The 21,223-nt window shown below is 43.0% G+C and overlaps 1 protein-coding gene across 5 annotated transcripts in view; it reads left to right on the top strand.

Moving 5' to 3' along the window:
* PSD3 (pleckstrin and Sec7 domain containing 3) overlaps positions 1-21,223 on the top strand; it is a 926,316-nt gene that overhangs the window by 853,567 nt on the left and 51,526 nt on the right. For all 5 annotated transcript variants that reach the window (XM_075352479.1, XM_075352480.1, XM_075352481.1 and 2 more), the window contains 2 exons: positions 2,736-2,893; positions 18,383-18,527. In XM_075352479.1, coding sequence (XP_075208594.1) covers positions 2,736-2,893; positions 18,383-18,527 — 303 coding nt within the window. The remainder of the gene's footprint in view (positions 1-2,735; positions 2,894-18,382; positions 18,528-21,223) is intronic.

Raw genomic sequence — 21,223 nt, 5'->3', positions numbered from 1 at the left:
GTGTGTTTACTCTGCTCCTCTTCCTGGCATAATGACATCGCTTCCTGCAAAACCGCAGGCAGCGATGGGCATTACCGCAGGTAAATCGCGGCTATTCCGGTGGTATACCGCATATCATTGCTACCTGCGGAATACCCCCGGAATACCGCAGGTACCTGCGGAAATTAATGGACATGCACATTTTCTCAAGAAAGTTTCTCGAGAGTGCGCACAACTATTTTCTTTTCTCATTGAATTTCATGGGAAATGTCTGCACAAAGATTGCAGACATTTCTCAAGAAATTTCCGGGTCAAATCCGCGGGTAAATCCGCGGGAAAAACGGTCTAGTGCGCACATAGCCTAAGGCCTAAGCCACACTGCATGAAAATCAGACCGAGTGGAATGCGATAAAACATCTCACTCCACTCGGACCAATATTAGCCTATGTGTCAGCACCCATGAGCGATTATTTTCTCGGCCCCAAATCGGACCGAGAAAGCAGTCGCAGCATGCTGCGATTATAATGCAAGACTCTTTCTCTCGCACCCATTCAAGTCTATGGGGCGAGAGAAAGATCGCACTGTACTCGCGGTACACCGGTGTACCGCGAGTGCAGTGCGAAAATGGCAATAGTCGGCTACGGAGGAGAGAAAGAGATAAATCCCTCCCTCTCCTCCTCTGTGTCAGCCCGCCCCTCCTCAGCACTGGCCCGCCCCTCCTCAGTGCCGTTTTATCCCCCACAGCTGAGGTCCGATCGCATGATCTGACCTCAGTCGCAGTGACACTTGCATGACACTCGGCTCCTGCTGTGCTGCCAGCGTGAGCTGAGTGTCATGCGAGGATCGCATTAGTCCCCATGTGGCCCCGGCCTAATGCGCAGGCGCGAGGAAAGCGCAAAGACCACCTGTGCAAACACACTATAGTATTTTCATCTGCTCTCAGCCTGGCAGATCAAAGTGCACATGCACAGGAGCGCAATGGAGGCCTCTCTGTGAATGATACAGAATGCGTCATGCACACGGGGCTGGGCAGGAGGACAGCAATCTCACAAGATGGAGAAGGCCCTGGTCAAGAGCAGCGACACCCATGGGACCAGCCCACCCCCCTAGGAGAGTATTATAAAGGTGTATTCTGGAATGGTATATATAAGAGCTCACTGGTGGTGGCCGTAGCTCATAAGGGAAATACCTGGTGACAGGTTCCCTTTAAGCGCATTGTCCCATGCCCCTACACTTGTGGCCATCAACATATATTTTCAACGTTGGATTTCTTTTAATTATTAAAATGGTTTCTACAAGCAAGGTAAGAATATATTCAGCAATAATGCACTTAACATACATAGCATTACTTTATAATATAAAATCCTGATAACAGAGTCTCGTTAAAAAGGATTTGCAAAATGTAATTTATCAGATGTAGATGGTGCTGTCCCCATGAATCTGGTGTTGGTTTTTGACACCGGTATGTTGCCCCTCTTCACTATGTGTAAATCTAAACTGGCCATCCGGGAGTGGTTCTCAAGAAGACTGCCACAGAAAGGAGTTGAGGACCAAACCTTGATAGCTAATAAGGCAAAATTTACATACACACAGGTAAGGGAGGGGAGGGGGGGTGTCATATTTCATTAATGAGGCGTGCAGGAACAAAAGAAAACCAAACCTAGATTCAGGAGCACAGCAAATTTACACAAAGTATTTTATATATGGTAACATATATATATATATACACATATAGAGAGAGAATATATATATTAGATATATATATATATATATATATATATATATATATATAGATACATATAAGAATATATATAGACATATATATATATAATATCTATATATATATATATATATATATATAAGTATGTATGGGCGACATTAAGGCGGGCTTTGGTCGTTGCGACATCGCAAGCCGATGCTGCGATGTCGCACGCGATAGTCCCCGCCCCCGTCGCAGGTACGATATCGTGTGATAGCTGGCGTAGCGAAAATTATCGCTACGCCAGCTTCACATGCACTCACCTGCCCTGCGACCGTCGCTCTGGCCGGCGACCCCCCTCCTTCCTAAGGGGGCGGTTGTGCGGCGTCATAGCGACGTCACACGGCAGACGGCCTATAGCGGCAGAGGGGCGGAGATGAGCAGGATGTAAACATCCCGCCCACCTCCTTCCTTCCGCATTGTGGCCGGCAGCAGGTAAGGTGAGGTTCCTCGCTCCTGCGGCTTCATACACAGCAATGTATGCTGCCGCAGGAACGAGGAACTACATCGTACCTGTCGCTGCACCGGCATTATGGAAATGTCGGAGCCTGCACCGATGATACAATAACGACGCTTTTGCGCTCATTAATCGTATCATCTAGGATTTACACACTACGACATCGCAAGTGACGCCGGATGTGCGTCACTTTCGATTTGACCCCACCGACATCGCACGTGCGATGTCGTAGTGTGCAAAGCCGCCCTAAGTCTTTTAAACTAAACAGTGGAGCCTATGGGTGATGGTTTTGCTTGTTGTTTACATGAACGTGATCTTGGAATTTTGATTGTGGCTGCGATATTCAACATTTTATAGACATGGCTTCAGTGTCATATAACATCATTCATTAGTTTTAACTCCCATTGACAAAAATAAACCATGCTGCTATGATTCTTGTATTTTATCATTCTGAAACCGTAAATAGGGAATTACTGTATTCTGGATGACATCCTGCCCGGCTGTAAGTAACTTCTTTACTTGTGTTTGTTTGAAATACAGGATGAATATAAACCAGAAAAGGCATTATCCGAAGATGATTTAAAAAACGCAGTAAGTGTACATCATGCTCTGGCCTCAAAGGCAACAGACTACGAGAAGAGACCAAATGTCCTCAAGCTTAAAACTGCAGACTGGAGAGTTTTTCTTTTCCAAGCACAGTAAGTGTATTATCATTCATAAACAATGGAACCAATCAAGTATACATTTGCCATTATATTTATTTATATTATACACAAAGTGGGTGTAATAAGAATTGAACACACCACAAATTATCTAAAGGTGCTATTGACATTAATTTCTCACCAGATGTCAGTAACAACAAATCCAGTCCACACTGGCAAAGAAATCAAACCATACATGTCCATAAAGTTTGGAAGGGTAATAATGAGAAATTATACATGTAAAGTATTGAACACGCTTACTGAAATGTATTTAATACTTCGTTCAAAAGCATTGGTTGGTGATGAAGCTTAAATATACCTCCTGTATGGAGAAACTAGTTGCATGCATTGCTCAGGTGTGATTGTGGACCATTTTTCCACACAAACACTCTTAAAATCATGAAAGTTCCATGGACTCCTTCTATGAATTGTGAGCTATAGCGCCTTCCATAAATTTTCTATTGGATTCACGACAGTTGATTGGCTGGGCCAAAGCCAATTGAAAGTTTTCTTGGCTGTGTGTTTGCGATCATTGTACACCCTCATTTCCTCTTCATCATCCTGATTGATGGCAGTAGATTCTTATCAAGAATGTCTTGATACATTTGTCCATTCATCCTTCCTTCAATTACACAAAGTTTACTAGTGCCGTATACTGAAAAACAGTCCCACACCATGATGTTCCCACCTCCAAACTTCATTGTTGGTATGGTGTTTTGCAGTTGACATGCAGTGACTCTTGGCCTGGAAACATTGTGTGTTTTATGTCATTCAAATGCTTCGAATTTGGTTTCATCTGGCTTGACTATATTCTCACAGTATTTCACAGGCTTGTCCAAATGTTGTTGAGCAAATTTTAAATGCTCTTGAACATGCTCTTAGTTCAGCAATGGAGTCTTGTGTGGTGAGCGTGCATACAGGCCATGCAGGTTAAACGCATTATTTATTTTCTTTGAAACAATTGTATTTGCTGATTCCAGGTCTTTCTGACGCTCTCCTCAGGTGGTTCTTGGCTCTTTGACAACTCTTCTAATAAATCTTTTCTCGCCTCTTTCTGAAATCTTGCGGGGAGGACCTGGTCGTGGCTAGTTTATGATGAAATTATGTTCTTTTCACTTCCAGTTTATGGTCCCAACAGTGCTCACTGGAACCTTCAGTATTTTAGAAGTTCTGCAACTATTGCTATCAGTATGTTGTGGAACAATAAGGTTGTGAAGGTCATGAGTCAGCTCATTGGTTTTACCCATCTTGTGTGGCACTTTGCTAATGAGACACCTTTTTATATGCCTTCAGTTGAACCCGCTGATATTGTTTTTCACTAAGTGGCAAGATTATTTTCTAATTACTGGAAGATCTTGGCTGGCGTCATGACTTTCCATGTTTTTTTGCATTTCTCTTTCTTCATGTGTTCAATACTTTTTCTCTGTGTCATTTCCCATTATTATACATAACTTATGGACATCTGTGGTTGGATTCTTTGCCTGTTTGGATTGGATGGCTTGTTAGCACATTTAGACATATATGTACTTAGAAAATGCATGTGTTCAATGCTTATTTCACCTTCTGTATATATGTATTGCTGTGAAATAGCACAGCGAAAGACTAAAATAAAATGTTTCTTAGATTGTGTGACTTTTCAATGTTTTTGAGCAGACTATCAAGGTGAGATATCTTGGAAAAAAAAGGTGTTATACAGTATATCCAATGCATTATGTAAAGGAGCACTAGAACTGAATGGTAAAGACAAGTCTGTGCTCAGTGTTGATTGATATGCAGGATTTTATGCTTTAACTGCTTGTGAGCAAGGAGGCTTGCCAGGATATAAGCCATGCCTTTCTAAGGGTATGTGCGCACTAGGCGTTTTTTTCACGCTGCGTTTTTATGTGCGTTTTTGTCTAAAAAACGCACCCGCGGCTAAAAAACGCGGCAAAAACGCATGCGTTTTTGCCGCGATTTGGTGCGTTTTTTGCTGCGTTTTTGCTCACTGCGTTTTTAATCAGTGCACAATGCCATTAAAGATTGTTGATGAAAAAAAAAAAAAAAAAAGGTCTGATGTCATTTCCTTCTTCAAAATGTTCATTGTATGCAGGAGAGCAGACAGCTGCAGAACTAGTGTATGCAGGAGAGCAGACAGCAGCTGCAGAACTACAAGTCTCAGCATCCTTCATTCACTAGTGTATGCAGGAGAGCAGACAGCAGCTGCAGAACTACAAGTCTCAGCATCCTCCATTCACTAGTGTATGCAGGAGAGCAGACAGCAGCTGCAGAACTACAAGTCTCAGCATCCTCCATTCACTAGTGTATGCAGGAGAGCAGACAGCTGCAGAACTAGTGTATGCAGGAGAGCAGACAGCTGCAGAACTAGTGTATGCAGGAGAGCAGACAGCAGCTGCAGAACTACAAGTTTCAGCATCCTCCATTCACTAGTGTATGCAGGAGAGCAGACAGCAGCTGCAGAACTACAAGTCTCAGCATCCTCCATTCACTAGTGTATGCAGGAGAGCAGACAGCAGCTGCAGAACTACAAGTCTCAGCATCCTCCATTCACTAGTGTATGCAGGAGAGCAGACAGCAGCTGCAGAACTACAAGTCTCAGCATCCTCCATTCACTAGTGTATGCAGGAGAGCAGACAGCAGCTGCAGAACTACAAGTCTCAGCATCCTCCATTCACTAGTGTATGCAGGAGAGCAGACAGCAGCTGCAGAAATACAAGTCTCAGCATCCTCCATTCACTAGTGTATGCAGGAGAGCAGACAGCAGCTGCAAAACTACAAGGCTCAGCATCCTCCATCCAGGACTGTATGCAGTTTTTTGCCCAAAAAAGAAAAAAAAATGACATGGGCTTCGCCATATTGTTGTATGCTAGCCGGGTACAGCAGGCAGGTACGGGCTGCCCCCAACCCCCAGCTGCCTATTTGTACCCGGCTGGGAACCAAAAATATAGAGAAGCCCTTTTTTTTTAATTATTTCATGAAATAATTAAAAAAAAAAAATGACATGGGCTTCGCCTAATTTTTGAGTCCAGCCGGGTACAACTAGGCAGCTGGGGATTGGAATCCACAGTGCAGGGTGCCCATGCTTTCTGGGCACCCCCACTGCGAATTGCAGTCCGCAGCCACCCCAGAAAATGGCGCTTTCATAGAAGCGCCATCTTCTGGCGCTGTATCCAACTCTTCCAGCTGCCCTGAAGCCGGGTGGCCAGCCGGGTAATAATGGAGTTAGGGCTAGCTGTATATTATCAGCTGGCCCTAAGCCCGAAATTCATGGTGTCACGCCAATATTAGACATGGCCACCATGAATTTCTAGTAATGATAAAAAAAAACCACAACACACAGAAAAATATTTTTATTAGAAATAAAACACAACACAATTAGTGACTCCATCTTTATTGAAATAAACCCCCCTCCGCAGTAATCCTGGGTCAGGGTCCCGCGCCGTCCAATCAGGATCCAATATCATCTGATCGGTTTGCTGGAAGGCAAAGCGATCAGATGATGTCAGGTTAAACTACGTGAATCACATGACACATCAGCTGATTGTATAAAAGCCGGTTATACAATCAGCTGATGCATCAGTAGAAAAAAAAAAAATAATACTCACTTATGTGCTGATTACCGGCAGCTCCTGGAGCGATCGATTGGACAGGAGTCTGATCCCGTCCGATCGCAGCAGGAGCTGCCGGTAATCAGCTGATGAAGTCCCCTGACGGCAGGATCAGCTGATAGCCGGCCGGGCGCGAAAAAGCCGGCGAGACTACGATCAGCTGATGCGTCAGGTGATCCACCGCCAGGTCCTGCAAGCAAGGTCCTACCCCGGGGAGACTGCACACAGCCAGAGCGGCGGGACCGGGACAGGAGCGGGCATGGCACCGGGACCCTGCAGACAGGTGAGTATATATGACTTTTTTTTTTTTCTACTGTTCACTTTGGTTTTCGCCGCTGCCTCCACCTCCCGCCCAGACATGGCGCCGCACGGAGCTGACATGCACAGGACGGGAGGTGGAAGCAGCGGTGACTGTACCGGGAGGATTCATGCTTCTGTGTTTACCAACAGAAGGAATCCTCTTCCTGTACACGTCACTGTAGTACCCACCCCTTGCGTTTATAGCTGCGTTTTTAGTCATAGAAACGTGGCTATATGCGTTTTTCATTGCGTTTTTAACATCTCATTGAATTTAATGGGTGAAAAACGCAGTGAAAAACACAGAAATAATTGACATGCTGCGTTTTTGTGGTCACCACAAAAACGCAGCTAAAAAAAAACGCTGTGTGCGGACAGCACTTATGAAAACCCATTGACATTGCTGGGGAAGCAATGTCACTGCGTTTTCAGCACAAAAACGCGGTTAAAAACGCGGCAAAAACGCCTAGTGCGCACAAGGCCTAAAGCTCTTGGCTTCATTAGCCATATGTTGGGGAAAATTAGGAGCAGTAAAGGTACCGTCACACTAAGCGACGCTCCAGCGATCCCAGCAACCTGACCTGGCAGGGATCGCTGGAGCGTCGCTACACGGGTTGCTTGTGAGCTGTCACACAGGCAGATCTCACCAGTGACCAGCCCCCAGCCAGCAGCGACGCGTGGAAGCGATGCTGCGCTTGGTAACTAAGGTAAATATCGGGTAACCAACCTAATATTTACCTTGGCTACCAACCTAATATTTACCTTGGTTACCAGCGCACACCGCTTAGCGCTGGCTCCCTGCACTGCTAGCCAGAGTACACATCGGGTTAATTAACCGATGTGTAGTCTGGCTATGTATGCAGGGAGCAGGGAGCCGGCACTGGCAGCGTGAGAGCGGCGGACGCTGGTAACGAAGGTAAATATCGGGTAACCAAGGAAAGGGCTTCTTGGTTACCCGATATTTACATTGGTTACCAGCGTCCGCTGAAGCCGGCTCCCTGCTCACTGCACATTTAGTTATTGCTCTGTCGCTGTCACACACAGCGATGTGTGCTTCACAGCAGGAGAGCAACAACTAAAAAATAGCCCAGGACATTCAGCAACAATCAGCGACCTCACAGCAGGGGCCAGGTCGTTGCTGGATGTCACACACAGCAACATCGCTAGCAAGTTGTCCCTCAGCAGCGATGTTGCTAGCGATGTTGCTTAGTGTGACGTGACCTTAAGACTTTAAAAAATGGTCAAAGGTAGAAAATATATCATATTGTTAAATATTAAACCATTGTTGCTAAAGCCTGTTGCTTCAATGGTCTACCTGTGTCTCAAAGTTGTGATGTCCTTTCCTCAGTCCACTTTTCACCTGCTGAAGCCAGGTTACTAAAATTCTGCATTCTTCATTTACAAACCTCTGCAGATGAGGTACAAGTACATCTACCTGCTTTGGTCCCCCTGCACAGGTCTGTGTCTCCAGTACGTGTGGTGTCTATTTTCACATGAACTGAGGACACGTTGAAACGCATAGTAATAAAAATCAATGAGGATTTTCACCGGGTGTCCCTGTGAACCACCTGCGTGTCCTTGTGATCCACACGGAGACATTACCTTTTTTTTTCCTGTAGCACAGATACAGTCATATGAAAAAGTTTGGGCACCCCTATTAATGTTAACCCCTTTTTTCTTTATAACAATCTGGGTTTTTGCAACAGCTATTTCAGCTTCATATATCTAATAACTGATGGACTCAGTAATATTTCTGGATTGAAATGAGGTTTATTGTACTAACAGAAAATGTGTAATCCGCATTTAAACAAAATTTGACCAGTGCAAAAGTATGGGCACCCTTATCAATTTCTTGATTTGAACACTACTAACTACTTTTTACTGACTTACTAAAGCACTAAATTGGTTTTGTAACCTCATTGAGCTTTGAACTTCATAGGCAGGTGTATCCAATCATGAGAAAAGGTATTTAGGGTGGCCACGTGCAAGTTGTTCTCCTATTTGAATCTCCTATGAAGAATGGCATCATGGGCTCCTCAAAACAACTCTCAAATGATCTGAAAACAAAGATTATTCAACATAGTTGTTCAGGGGAAGGATACAAAAAGTTGTCTCAGAGATTTAAACTGCCAGTTTCCACTGTGGGGAACATAGTAAGGAAATGGAAGAACACAGGTACAGTTCTTGTTAAGCCCAGAAGTGGCAGGCCAAGAAAAATATCAGAAAGGCAGAGAAGAAGAATGGTGAGAACAGTCAAGGACAATCCACTGACCACCTCCAAAGACCTGCAGCATCATCTTGCTGCAGATGGTGTCAATGTGCATCGGTCAACAATACAGCGCACTTTGCACAAGGAGAAGCTGTATGGGAGAGTGATGCGAAAGAAGCCATTTCTGCAAGCACGCCACAAACAGAGTCGCCTGAGGTATGCAAAAACACATTTGGACAAGCCAGTTACATTTTGGAAGAAGGTCCTGTGGACTGATGAAACAAAGATTGAGTTGTTTGGTCATACAAAAAGGCGTTATGCATGGAGGCAAAAAAAACACGGCATTCCAAGAAAAGCACTTGCTACCCACAGTAAAATTTGGAGGTTCCATCATGCTTTGGGGCTGTGTGGCCAATGCCGGCACCGGGAATCTTGTTAAAGTTGAGGGTCGCATGGATTCAACTTAGTATGAGCAGATTCTTGACAATAATGTGCAAGAATCAGTGACGAAGTTGAAGTTACGCAGGGGATAGATATTTCAGCAAGACAATGATCCAAAACACCGCTCCAAATCTACTCAGGCATTCATGCAGAGGAACAATTACAATGTTCTGGAATGGCCATCCCAGTCCCCAGACCTGAATATCATTGAACATCTGTGGGATGATTTGAAGAATGCTGTCCATGCTCGGCGACCATCAAACTTAACTGAACTGGAATTGTTTTGTAAACAGGAATGGTCAAATATACCTTCATGCAGGATCAAGGAACTCATTAAAAGCTACAGGAAGCGACTAAAGGCTGTTATTTTTGCAAAAGGAGGATCTACAAAATATTAATGTCACTTTTATGTTGAGGTGCCCATACTTTTGCACTGGTCAAATTTTGTTTAAATGCGGATTGCACATTTTCTGTTAGTACAATAAACTTCATATCAATTCAGAAATATTACTGAGTCCATCAGTTATTTGATATATGAAACTGAAATAGCTGTTGCAAAAACCCAAATTGTTATAAAGAAAAAAGGTTAACATTAATAGGGGTGCCCAAACCTTTTCATATGACTGTAATATATGGGCATCACGTGGATAGCATCCGTGTGACATGTACCGTTAAAAAGATGATAGTGAAATTGATGGTTTATTATGTGTAAAAGATGTGCATAGCTAGATAGATATATGTTAGATAGATAGCTGCATTGCTTGTACAGCTATATAGCCAAATTATTAAATAATTAAAGGAAAAAAATGACGTGGGATTCCATCTATTTTTATAACCAGTTAAGGTACAGCAGACAGCTGGGGGCTGGTATTATTAGTATGAGAACACCCATGGTTATTTGGCCCTTCCCAACCTAAAAATAGCAGCCTGCAGCTGTTCCAGAAGTGGCACATCCATTAGATGAGATTTTTTTATAGACTGGATGTTAGCTATGAATTGAAGGTTGGCATCCAGCTCTGGTATTAATAATGGGTTGGTGTCTATCAGACACCCCCATTACTAACCCAGTAGATGTAAATAGAAAAATAACACACACAAAAATATTTTATATAAAAAAAACACCACCCCCCCCCCTGACTCTAAAAACAATTTGAAAAAAAAAAAAAAATGTCACTGTACCCAGCTCTTCCCAAATGCCAACACACCAGGGCAATTGGGAAGAGCCAGGTACAGCTCCAGAATTGGTGCATCTAATGGATGCACCACTTCTGGGGCGGTTGTAGGCTGCTATCATTAGGCTGGGAAGGGCCGGCTAACCATGGGCCTTCCCACCCTAATAACAGCCCTCAGCTGTCTGCTTTACTTGTGTTGGTTATGAAAAATATGTGGGAAGCCCACACAGTTTTTTTTTAAATTTACTTAAATAATTAAAAAAATAAATAAAGAGGTTGGAATTCCCCTCTAAATTTTATAGCCAGCCAAGGTACAGCAGACAGTTGAGGATTGCAATCTGCAGCTGCTGCTTTACCTCTGCTGGTCATGAAAAATAAGGGGGGCACCCAATGTCACTTTTTTTTTCCTTTATCTATTTGGCTAAATACAGCTATATTTCATTTATCTATCATTTTTTCTAGCTTTGCACGTCTTTTACACGTAAAAAACCCCATTAATTTCAGTATCATGCATTTTTGTCGGTACCTGTCACATGGACGGCTCACACGACTCTGACAGCACACAGACGACACATAGATGAGACATACCTACACACGGATGGCCATACTGATGGACAAAATGGACCATGTAACACTTGCATTGTCACAGTTTTTTGTATTGCATTCTCTGGTTCTACACATTTCTGGGTGCAACGGATCGGACGTGTTTGTTGATATTTCTTATTATTAGGACTCTCTTTATGCGACCATAATGGACAACATGAATTGTAGAAAATAGGAATTGTGAAAAATGTCTACTGCTTCCAAACATTTTCTGTAGAGATTATTATTCCTAGGTGCACATTTAAGATTTGTAGAGGATAAAGACTTTTCCAGTAAATGACTACTATAGAATGAGTGTGATTCATAGTTCGAACTGTGTCATTACCAAGAGTACAGATGGCCGTAATAACATGTATGTAAATGTCACGCTCAGTTAAACTGTTTTCTTATAGTCTATAGTGTTGATATGAGAGTGATTAGGAATGTGTCATTAGCGGTAACCGGAATCAAGAGACAATGGAAAGGGTTAAACGCCACGCTGTCACATAAGAAATTAGTCCAAGGGTACAAGTTGGTGATTTATTTTCTACACGTTTCGGAGAGAGAGCCCTCTCCTTCAGAAAAAAAATCACATACACATTTCATAAAAGAGAGGGATCTCTCCAAAACGCGTAGAAAATAAATCATCTACTTGTACCCTTGGACTAATTTCTTATGCGATAGCGCGCAGTTTAAGCCTTTCCATTGTCTTCCAATTCCATGTGGGGCTGCGACGGTCGTTTTGATGTGCATTAGTGGACCTTGACAATGTCTCATTCTATATCTCATCTCATAAGATCATATTTTGTGCTTTCTTTGCCACACTTCTCTTTTAGCCTTATTAGTGTAAACAGAGCACCCCATTTTTTCTCTAGATGAGGTGGGAAACCTAATGTTTTAATGTTTTATAAAATATGTAGTGAGTATACTGTCATGTTGTGTCTCTGGGAACCCCTGAAAATGTAGACAATTCATCATTTTAAAGGGAACTTGTGGGAAATGTGCTAGTTATGAGAAATCCTACCTAGAAACCATATGCAAATCAGACTGGAAGTGCACAGGGGGTGTGTCAGTCCACTTGTACTGCCTCCTCTATGGACTTGCTCCAGTGCATTTGCATCTTCATTTGCAAATGGATCTTTACAAAATAGATATTATTTTTATTGAGGTATAATCCACTATACCACCACACAGTAACTCTACTTCAATACGGTATATAAAAACATGCTGACAGGCTCCTTTTAAGTTGCATTGATCATTCATTTTACAAGGAAAGAGTACAATAAGTTATTCGTCTCAAAGACGCAGCTCTATGGAGTTCATCCCCATCAATAGCTACAGATCATAGAATGGTAGAGTTGAAAGTGACCTCCAGGTCATCTTGTCTAACCCTTTGCTCAATGCAGAATTCACTAAACCATCTCAGACTAGACCATCTGTTTAGCCTCTGTTCGAAGACTTCCATTGCATGTGTATTAAGTTGTCTATTAACCATTTGGCTTGTTAAACTGTATTAAATCTGATTTAATTAAGAACCAGTCAGTGATTATACCTTTACTCTGTAACACATTATACACAACGCAATATTGAAGAGGTTGTCACCTACCTTAACATTGATGGCCTATCCTTAGGATAGGTCATCAATGTGTGATCGACTGGGGTCCAACAATCCCCACTGATCAGTTGTTATAGGTGCTGGCAGCGGCAGCAGGTGGTTGGAAATGCTCCGTTTCGGAACTGCCCCGTCTTCTGATAGCGGTTGTGACCCAGTACTGTACATGTGCCTCATATTCAAATCAGTAGGAGGCAGATGTACAGTACCCGGCCGCTGCCACTATTAGTTGACCCGGCCGCTTCAGAACTGAGCATTTTTAGCCTCCTGCTGCTGCCACAGGCATCAAGAACAGCTGATCAGCAGGAGTACCAGGTGTCGGACCCCGGCCAATCAGACATGTGTGACCTATCCTAAAGATAGGCGATCAATGTAAAAGTGGACAACCTCTTTACGAGAAATTAAGATGTTTTACATTCTAGGACAATATGTATGAATGAAAGGGTTTGTTTCCATTTCTTCTGTAGAAGTGCAGCACTCCTCTGCCCCCCAGTTTCTTGCTTCACAGAGGGCGGTACGTTCCATCTTGCTCATTGTGCCGTTGGCCTGAACTTTGTGTTGTCCGATACTCCAGGTGCACAGGGACAATAACACTTGCTGGATCAAGCAACCTAGCCAGCTTCATAGCAGCATTTACAAACTCTATTGAAAAGAGCTTGTAAGTACTGTGCTACTTGCATTGCCTAAGGCCGGCGTCACGTGCTACAATATATCGGGCAAAATGTCGTCGGGGTCACGGATTCCGTGAAGCACATCCGGCATCGGTAGACATATCCTAGCGTGTGACAGCTACGAACAACTATGAACAAGCAAAAATACTCACCTTAACGTTGCTCGTTGACACGTCGTTCATTTTCAAAATGTCGGTCCTCCTTCTGTGCTCTGATTGTTCATCGTTCCCGAGGCAGCACACATCGCTCTGTGTGACACCCTGGGAAAGACGAACACAGCTTACCTGCGTCCCGGCAGCAATGCGGAAGGAAGGAGGTGGGCGGGATGTTACGTCCCGCTCATCTTCGCCCCTCCGCTTCTACTGGGCGGCCGCTGTGTGACGTCGCTATGACGCCGAACGTTCCTCCCCTTTCAGGAAGAGGATGTTCGCCGCCCACAGTGACTTCGTCCAGGAGGTAAGTGTGTGTGACATGGGGTTAACGCCTTTGTGCGCCACGGGCAACTAATTGCCTGTGACGCACAAACGACGGGGGTGGGTGCGATCACCCGAAAGATCGTCCCGTTTGACGCCGGCCTAACACGCTACGATATCGTTAATGTTTTATCGTCGGGGTCACGTCGTTAGTGACGCACATCCGGCGTCATTAACGGTATTGCAGTGTGTAACACTTAAAAGCGACTTTAAACGTCCTCCAAAGTGGTGAAAATCGTTCACCGTGGAGAGGTCGTCCTAAAACCAAAAATTGTTAATGGTTGTTTATAGATGTTGTTCCTTGTTCCTGCGGCAGCACACATTGCTGTCTGTGATACCGCAGGAGCGAGGAACCTCACCTTACCTGCATCCCGCCCGAAATGAGGAAGGAAGAAGGTGGGCGGGATGTTCGTCCCGCTCATCTCCGCCCCTCCGCTTTGATTGGCCGCTTAGTGATGTCACCGTGACGTCGAACGCACTCCCCCCCCTTGAGGGAGGGATTGTTCGGCAGTCACAGCGACGCCACCGACCAGGTAAGTGCGTGTGACGCTGCCGTAGCGGTAATGTTCGCTGCGGCAGCGATCACACGATATTGCATGCACGACGGGAGCGGGTGCTTTTGCGTATGATATCGCTAGCAATTGCTAGAAATATCGTAGCGTGTAAAGCCCGCTTAAGAGTCTTGGCACTGCTGCTAATAAACTGAACAAGCTAGAACCACTAAAAGAAAAAAATCCTCCTTTCTTGAGGATTTTTAATATCAATATATTGCAAACAGCATTTTACAGTTTTGACCATGTACTGTATGCTGATAAGATTAACCCTTGAATGCAGCTTACTTGTCCTAAAGAGTCACTGCAGAAGGATATGCCATTCCATATGGTCCTTCACATTCTTAGCTTGCGCATTCAAATTGCGTCTTTTTCCAGTGTCTTTCTTTAGGTTAGTGACAAGTATGTGATTAGAATATATGTAATATAGTATCTAATTGAAGCATTGCTGGATGTTTAAACACTCTTTTAATCATATATTATACTCTAGTTTCCTTTACCAGCAAAAAAAACCTCTAATTATTTATGAGTTCAGAGATTAGTAATTTTACAGAATGTTGAATATAATGAGACAAGTGCTGTTTAGGTTGTTTCTTATATGAACAGTGTTAAAGTGATAGATTAAATTACAGCTATATATGTAATTAATAGACACTTGTAGGACACTCTCCCACTCGCTTTATAACCATAGTATAATAAAACATTTACTGTGACGCACAGTACTGCCTATTCTGCGCGGTATAATGTCCCCAATATAGAAATACAGCCAGCTACAATGACCAAACCATTGTTGGGGAAGTAAGCCTTCATAAGCACGAAGGAAGGATTTCACTTGGGTCATAAAATACATCTTACTGTTTTGTAGCTACAAGAACATAAAAAAAATATCTATTTTTAGCTTAAAGGTTTTTTTTTGTTTTGTTTTTTTAAATATTGGTAAATTTTGTATGTGGTAAATAATATAGAAAACTTGTACAGCTCCAGCAGATATGAAGAAGGCTTTAGTTTAAGAGAAGCACAAAGGCTTAGGCGGGCTTTGCACGTTGCGACATCGCAAGCCGATGCTGCGATGTCGCACGCGATAGTCCCCGCCCCCGTCGCAGGTACAATATCTTGTGATAGCTGGCGTAGCGAAAATTATCGCAACGCCAGCTTCACACGCTTCCTTCCTAAAGGGGCGGGTCGTGCGGCGTCATAGAGACGTCACACGGCAGGCGGCCAATAGCGGCGGAGGGGCGGAGATGAGCAAGATGTAAACATCCCGCCCACATCCTTCCTTCCTCATAGCCGCCGGCGGCAGGTAAGGAGATGTTCCTCGCTCCTGCGGCTTCATACACGGCAGCACACATCGCTTCATACACAGCGATGTGTGCTGCCGCAGGAACGAGGAACATTATTCATATATTCATGGCAGTAATGCAGGTTCCATTTTTCACATTTCATTCTTACAAATAGCTATTGAATTTTTCATGTCAGTATTCACACAGCAGTTTCTGCTATTCCATGTATTCCCCTTCCATAGTCACTGGTGTGCATACCTTATCTCCCCATAGTGATGTTTTTTAGGTTTTTTGCACCCAGTTCAGACATAGAATGGAGTTCCAAACGTTATTCCTTAATGGCAGGAACGAGGAACAACATCGTACCTGTCGCTGCAGCATAATTATGAAAAAGTCGGAGCCTGCAACGATGATACGATAACGACGCTTTTGCGCTCGTTAATTGTATCATCTAGCATTTACCATACACACTACAATCTTGAAAGTGACGCCGTAAGTGCGTCACTTTCGATTTGACCCCACAGACATCGCATGTGCGATGTTGCAATGTGCAAAGCCGCCCTTAAGGGGTTTGTGCAGGATTAGACATACATAGCTGCTGTTTTCCCGAACAGCACTACATCCATCTACAGGTTGTGTGTGGTGCAGGCTTTCAGTCAAGGTGCAGGAGGTAATGAGTAATGGGCAGTAACTGTTACAGCCTCTGGCATCGCCCCAATGACGCAAGCGGCTGCAGGGAAAATGTAACTTAATTTTCTCGCTCTTTATCACTATTCCAGTGACATTGCCAGACATGATTATAAAACTATTTACAGATCACCTTTATATCTATAGGTAAATAGTGGTTTTTGTTAGGTTAGGTAGGTAGGGAGGTACCGCACGCCGTTTTTTTAAAATTATTTAATTTTTTTTAAGAAAAGCTGCATGTGGTTCTTCTTATTTTGATACACAACCAAGATAAGCCCAGAGTTTGAGGCTGCAGCCTGTAGCCGTATGCTTTAGCTGTGCTAGGTATCATAATATGGGGGCCTACACCAATTGTTTTATTTATTTTTGCACCGCAATACTAACCCACAGACAGCACCTGTGATTGGTTGCAGTCAGATGCTGTCACACAGGCTGGGGGCGCATCTGACTGCATTCAATCACAGACACTGGTCGTCAGTGGGGAAAGCAGTGCATATGGATGAACAATGATGAGCGGCCCAGAAAGTGAAGGAGAGGTTGCAGGAGCAGTGTACAGCCACGTGGGAGCAGTTTACAGCCGCGCCAGAGCCTTCGTAAGTATGAAGCGCTTGCTTCATTCTTATTTTCTTTATTTTTCCCTTATTTTTTAATTTCCCCAGTGCCGTATCCGGATCAATATCTGGAATCTCGGGCCCGGGTCCGGCACTCTGGCACCTTTGAAACCACGTGGGTCTGGAGTTTTACAGTCTGGGTCTGCTAATCACTATTTGTAATTTTTTCCAGCCTCATGAGCATCAACAAGTTCTTCTAAGGTGTCCAGAATTCTCCTTTGTTCATGCCATGATATACTTCCTTATGTGTTGTGAAGATAAGCAATTGATAGATATTGGTTGTTTAATAAAGCAGATCACCCACTCACTCTTGATTGTTATCCCCATTGATTAAAAACACGAGACTTCAAATTATTGGCTAACCCTACAGTAAAGATTGGAATACTTTTGCCACTCACAGACATTATATTAGATCATTTTCCTACATAATGAAATGACAGTCTAATTTTTTTGATTAATGTGTTTCATTTGGTTCTATTTTACCACTTCTAGGACTTGTGTGACAATCTCATGTAATTTTAGGCTAAATTCGTGCAGAAATATAGAGAATTTTGAAGGTTTCACAAACTTAGCAACACTGTTCTTAAAGTGAACCTGTCAGGTCTAATATGCACCCAGAAGCACGAGCAGTTCTCGGTGTATATTGCTAATCCCTGCCTAACTGTCCCTGTATACACTAGCATAGATAAAGAGGTCTTTAGAAAATGTATTTCTAAGGATCCTTTATGATTTGCTAATGAGGCCATGGACTAGTCACAAGAATGTTACTTCCCCCGACTAGCCCACCCTCTTCAAGGCGTGCTAACATGCTAAGGGGGAGGACTAGTCGGGGGATATAACGCCCTTGCGATTAGTCCCTGTGCTCATTAGCAAATCATAAAGGATGTTTAGAAAATACATCTTCTAAATATCTCTTTATCTATGGTAGTGTCTACAGGGACGGTTAGGCAGGGATTAGCAATATACACCCAGAACTGCTCGTGGTTCTGGGTGCATATTGCACCAGACACGTTCCCTTTAAACTGTGCTCTCAAACTTAAAGGGGTTGTCTCCTTATTAATTTTGTGAATATACATTGCTAGTCCATTTGATCCTAATTTTCTAAGAAAGTTGAAGTATTATTCCATACTTAATGTGTTCATCAGGGTTGCATTGATATGCATTACATATAAATTGGTGACTACTATTCACGCTGCTGAGATTACAGTTTAGCAAATTGTACATATCTTAATACTAGCGATCAGTTTTGCTGTGATGACCACACACAATACTTATTCATTTTTTCATTCTTATAGGAGCACAGAGGAGATGGAATCATGGATAAATAAAATTAATTGTGTGGCTGCAGTGTTTTCTGCTCCACCGTTCCCAGCTGCTATAGGATCCCAGAAGAAATTTAGCCGCCCGTTGCTGCCTGCTACCACTACCAAGCTGTCTAAGGTTTGTGATTCAACCTGTGCCTTTGGCACAGATTGCTATGTGATAATGACATGCTCGGCTTTAATTAATCATCGAAAGTTCTTCACTTAGAAAGTTATTTCAAGCCTGAATTCATTTTCTTCCCACATCTACAGACATTTAGGAAGGAATTACACATTTGGGTTTTGATGCTCATGTGCTAGTTCAGTAACGTTGGGGAGGCAGGATTTTTTTTACTACCTAATTTCTTCCTATATTGCTCAGTAGTATCAATCTATTTGCAAATATTTGTTTCATATTAATGTGTTCTATATATTATATGGACAACATTTTTAGAACAGCTAAACATTTCACCTTCAGGAGCTTTTTTGACATCACATTCTACCCTCCAGCGATTTTTCATTTTTTTGTCCCATTGAAAATAAAATACTGCAATACTGGCTGCAGTCTTTCCCTTACCATTTTCCAAGTAACCTCATTAAGACACGTGTCAGACACACCCATAGGTGGAGTATCTGGATGGCCAGACCCATTCAACACTATGGCTATTCTTAAAGAGACCCTGACCCTTAATATATTACCAAGAGTTGTGGAACTACAAATTCCATAGTAAACATTTCATGTTTATATTGCAGGGGGCTTCCTCAACTGTGATACATAGTGACCATTTAGAATATAGGTGGTCTCTACCTCACACTGCAGTCTGATTGCCTGTGTCTATTGCCAGAGCAATGATGCTCTGATCAGCAGAAATGCTCATCTCCTGTGAGTGCTGGTGCTTTGTCGGCTCTCACAGGAAGTGAGTCATGGTAGCGTCAAAGATCATCAGCTGACCCCACGCTACCATGACAAGACATTAGCACCCCGTGGTCTTGTTATTTAAATCGCGCTGTCAGTATTTGACAGCGCGATCTAAGGGGTTAACAGGCGCAGATGGATCTCTGATAGCCACACATGTGTTCTGATCAGATCAGCAGACATATATGGGGATTACCCCGTGAAGGCTGCGTTAACTGGAGGAAGGCGACCAAAGATGTACCAATACTTCCTTAGCCGTAAAGGGGTTAATTATACCATTTTTTTATAGATACAATATTTTGATCGCCTGTTATTGCATTTTAATGAAATTTTGTGTCGACCAAAAAACTAATTTTGGTGTTTGGATTTTTTTTATCGCTACGTAGTATACCAATCAGATTAATTGATTTTATATTTTAATAGATCGGGCATTTCTGAAGTCAGTGATACCAAATATGTGTATATTTTTATTTTTTTTTTAATTGTTTTATTTTCAATGGGGTGAAAGTGTTGTTTTGTTTTGTTTTTTAATTTTCATATTTTTAAAAGTTTTTTTTTATCGTTTTTACTAGTCCCCTTAGGGGATTTTATCACTGTACCATAGAATCGCTTGTCCTGATCAGAGCGATGATGCAGCATCACTCTGATCAGGAGAAATGTCAGCGCTCTATCGGCTCTCATGGGAAATACGTCATGGTAGCGTCAGGGGTTATCACTGACTCCACACTACAATGGCACTAACATGGTGCCCCATAATGGCGTCACTGGGCCATTGCACTGTTAGATCTTGACAGTACGATCTAAGTGGTAAGCAGGCGCATGTGGATCTCTGATCCATCCGCGCCTGTTAGCCACATATGTCTGCTGATTGGATCAGCAGACATCTGCGGGAATTACCGCGGGCTCGCTGCAGATCCCGCGGTTACCGGGGAGATATGACCTAGGACATATGTATACATCCAAGCTCATGAAGAGGTTAATATGGAGTTGGTCCCCCCTTTGTAGCCCAAACTGTTTCCAATCTTCTGCAAAGGCTTTTTATACGATTTTGGAGTGTCTATGGCAATTTATCTACTCTCAATCTAAACAGTTACTCACCGTTTTTGAAGCCAAAAACAGCTCTCACTCTTATGGGAAGACTTTCTATAAGATTTTGGAGTGTGGCTGTGTGAATTTTTTTATCGTTTATCCAGAAGATCTTTCTGAGGTCAAACAATATTATTGGACCAGAAGGCATGGCTTACAATCATTCTTCTAATTTATTCCAATGGTATTCAATGAGTTTGAGGTCAGCGCTCTGGGCCGTTCAGACAGGATTTTCCACACCACACTCACCCAAACATGCGAGATATTGCTTTGTGTACTGGAACACAGTCATTCTGGAAGAGAACAGGGCCTTTGCCACACTGTTCTCCCAAAGTTGAATACAAAATTTCCCTTGACTGAAACTAAGAGGCATGACAACCCATGGAAAACAACCCAATACTATTATCCCTCCTCCACCAAATTTTACAGCTGGCACAAAACATCAGACATTTGACATTCTGTTATGATTCACCAAAGTGGGTGACCATTAATTTGAACATTTGCGATCTTCGTGTTTTGTGCTTTCATTTTCATTTTTTCGAGTTGCCACATTTCATGCAAATCCTCCAACTTTTTTTTTAGTCCTTGTATGCTTATGTAAACTGGCAGTCTATTAGGTGCTGCTTCTGGTAGGATGTAATTCACTGTTGTGCAGTGCTGCCCCCCACTAGTCACTGTTAACTGCATTATTTGAATTCATATCCGATTCTGCTCAATATCAGCTGTATATTATATCTGGCATTTACAAGTAATGATGTCAGCACAGTGTGTACCACCATCACTGTGCTAAAAAAGTATGGAGATTCACGGGAATGAGCCACTCACCACATATG

The sequence above is a fragment of the Anomaloglossus baeobatrachus genome, chromosome 1, assembly GCF_048569485.1.
Source record: "Anomaloglossus baeobatrachus isolate aAnoBae1 chromosome 1, aAnoBae1.hap1, whole genome shotgun sequence".
Classification (NCBI taxonomy): domain Eukaryota; kingdom Metazoa; phylum Chordata; class Amphibia; order Anura; family Aromobatidae; genus Anomaloglossus; species Anomaloglossus baeobatrachus.
This window is presented reverse-complemented; position numbering and strand designations above follow the sequence as displayed.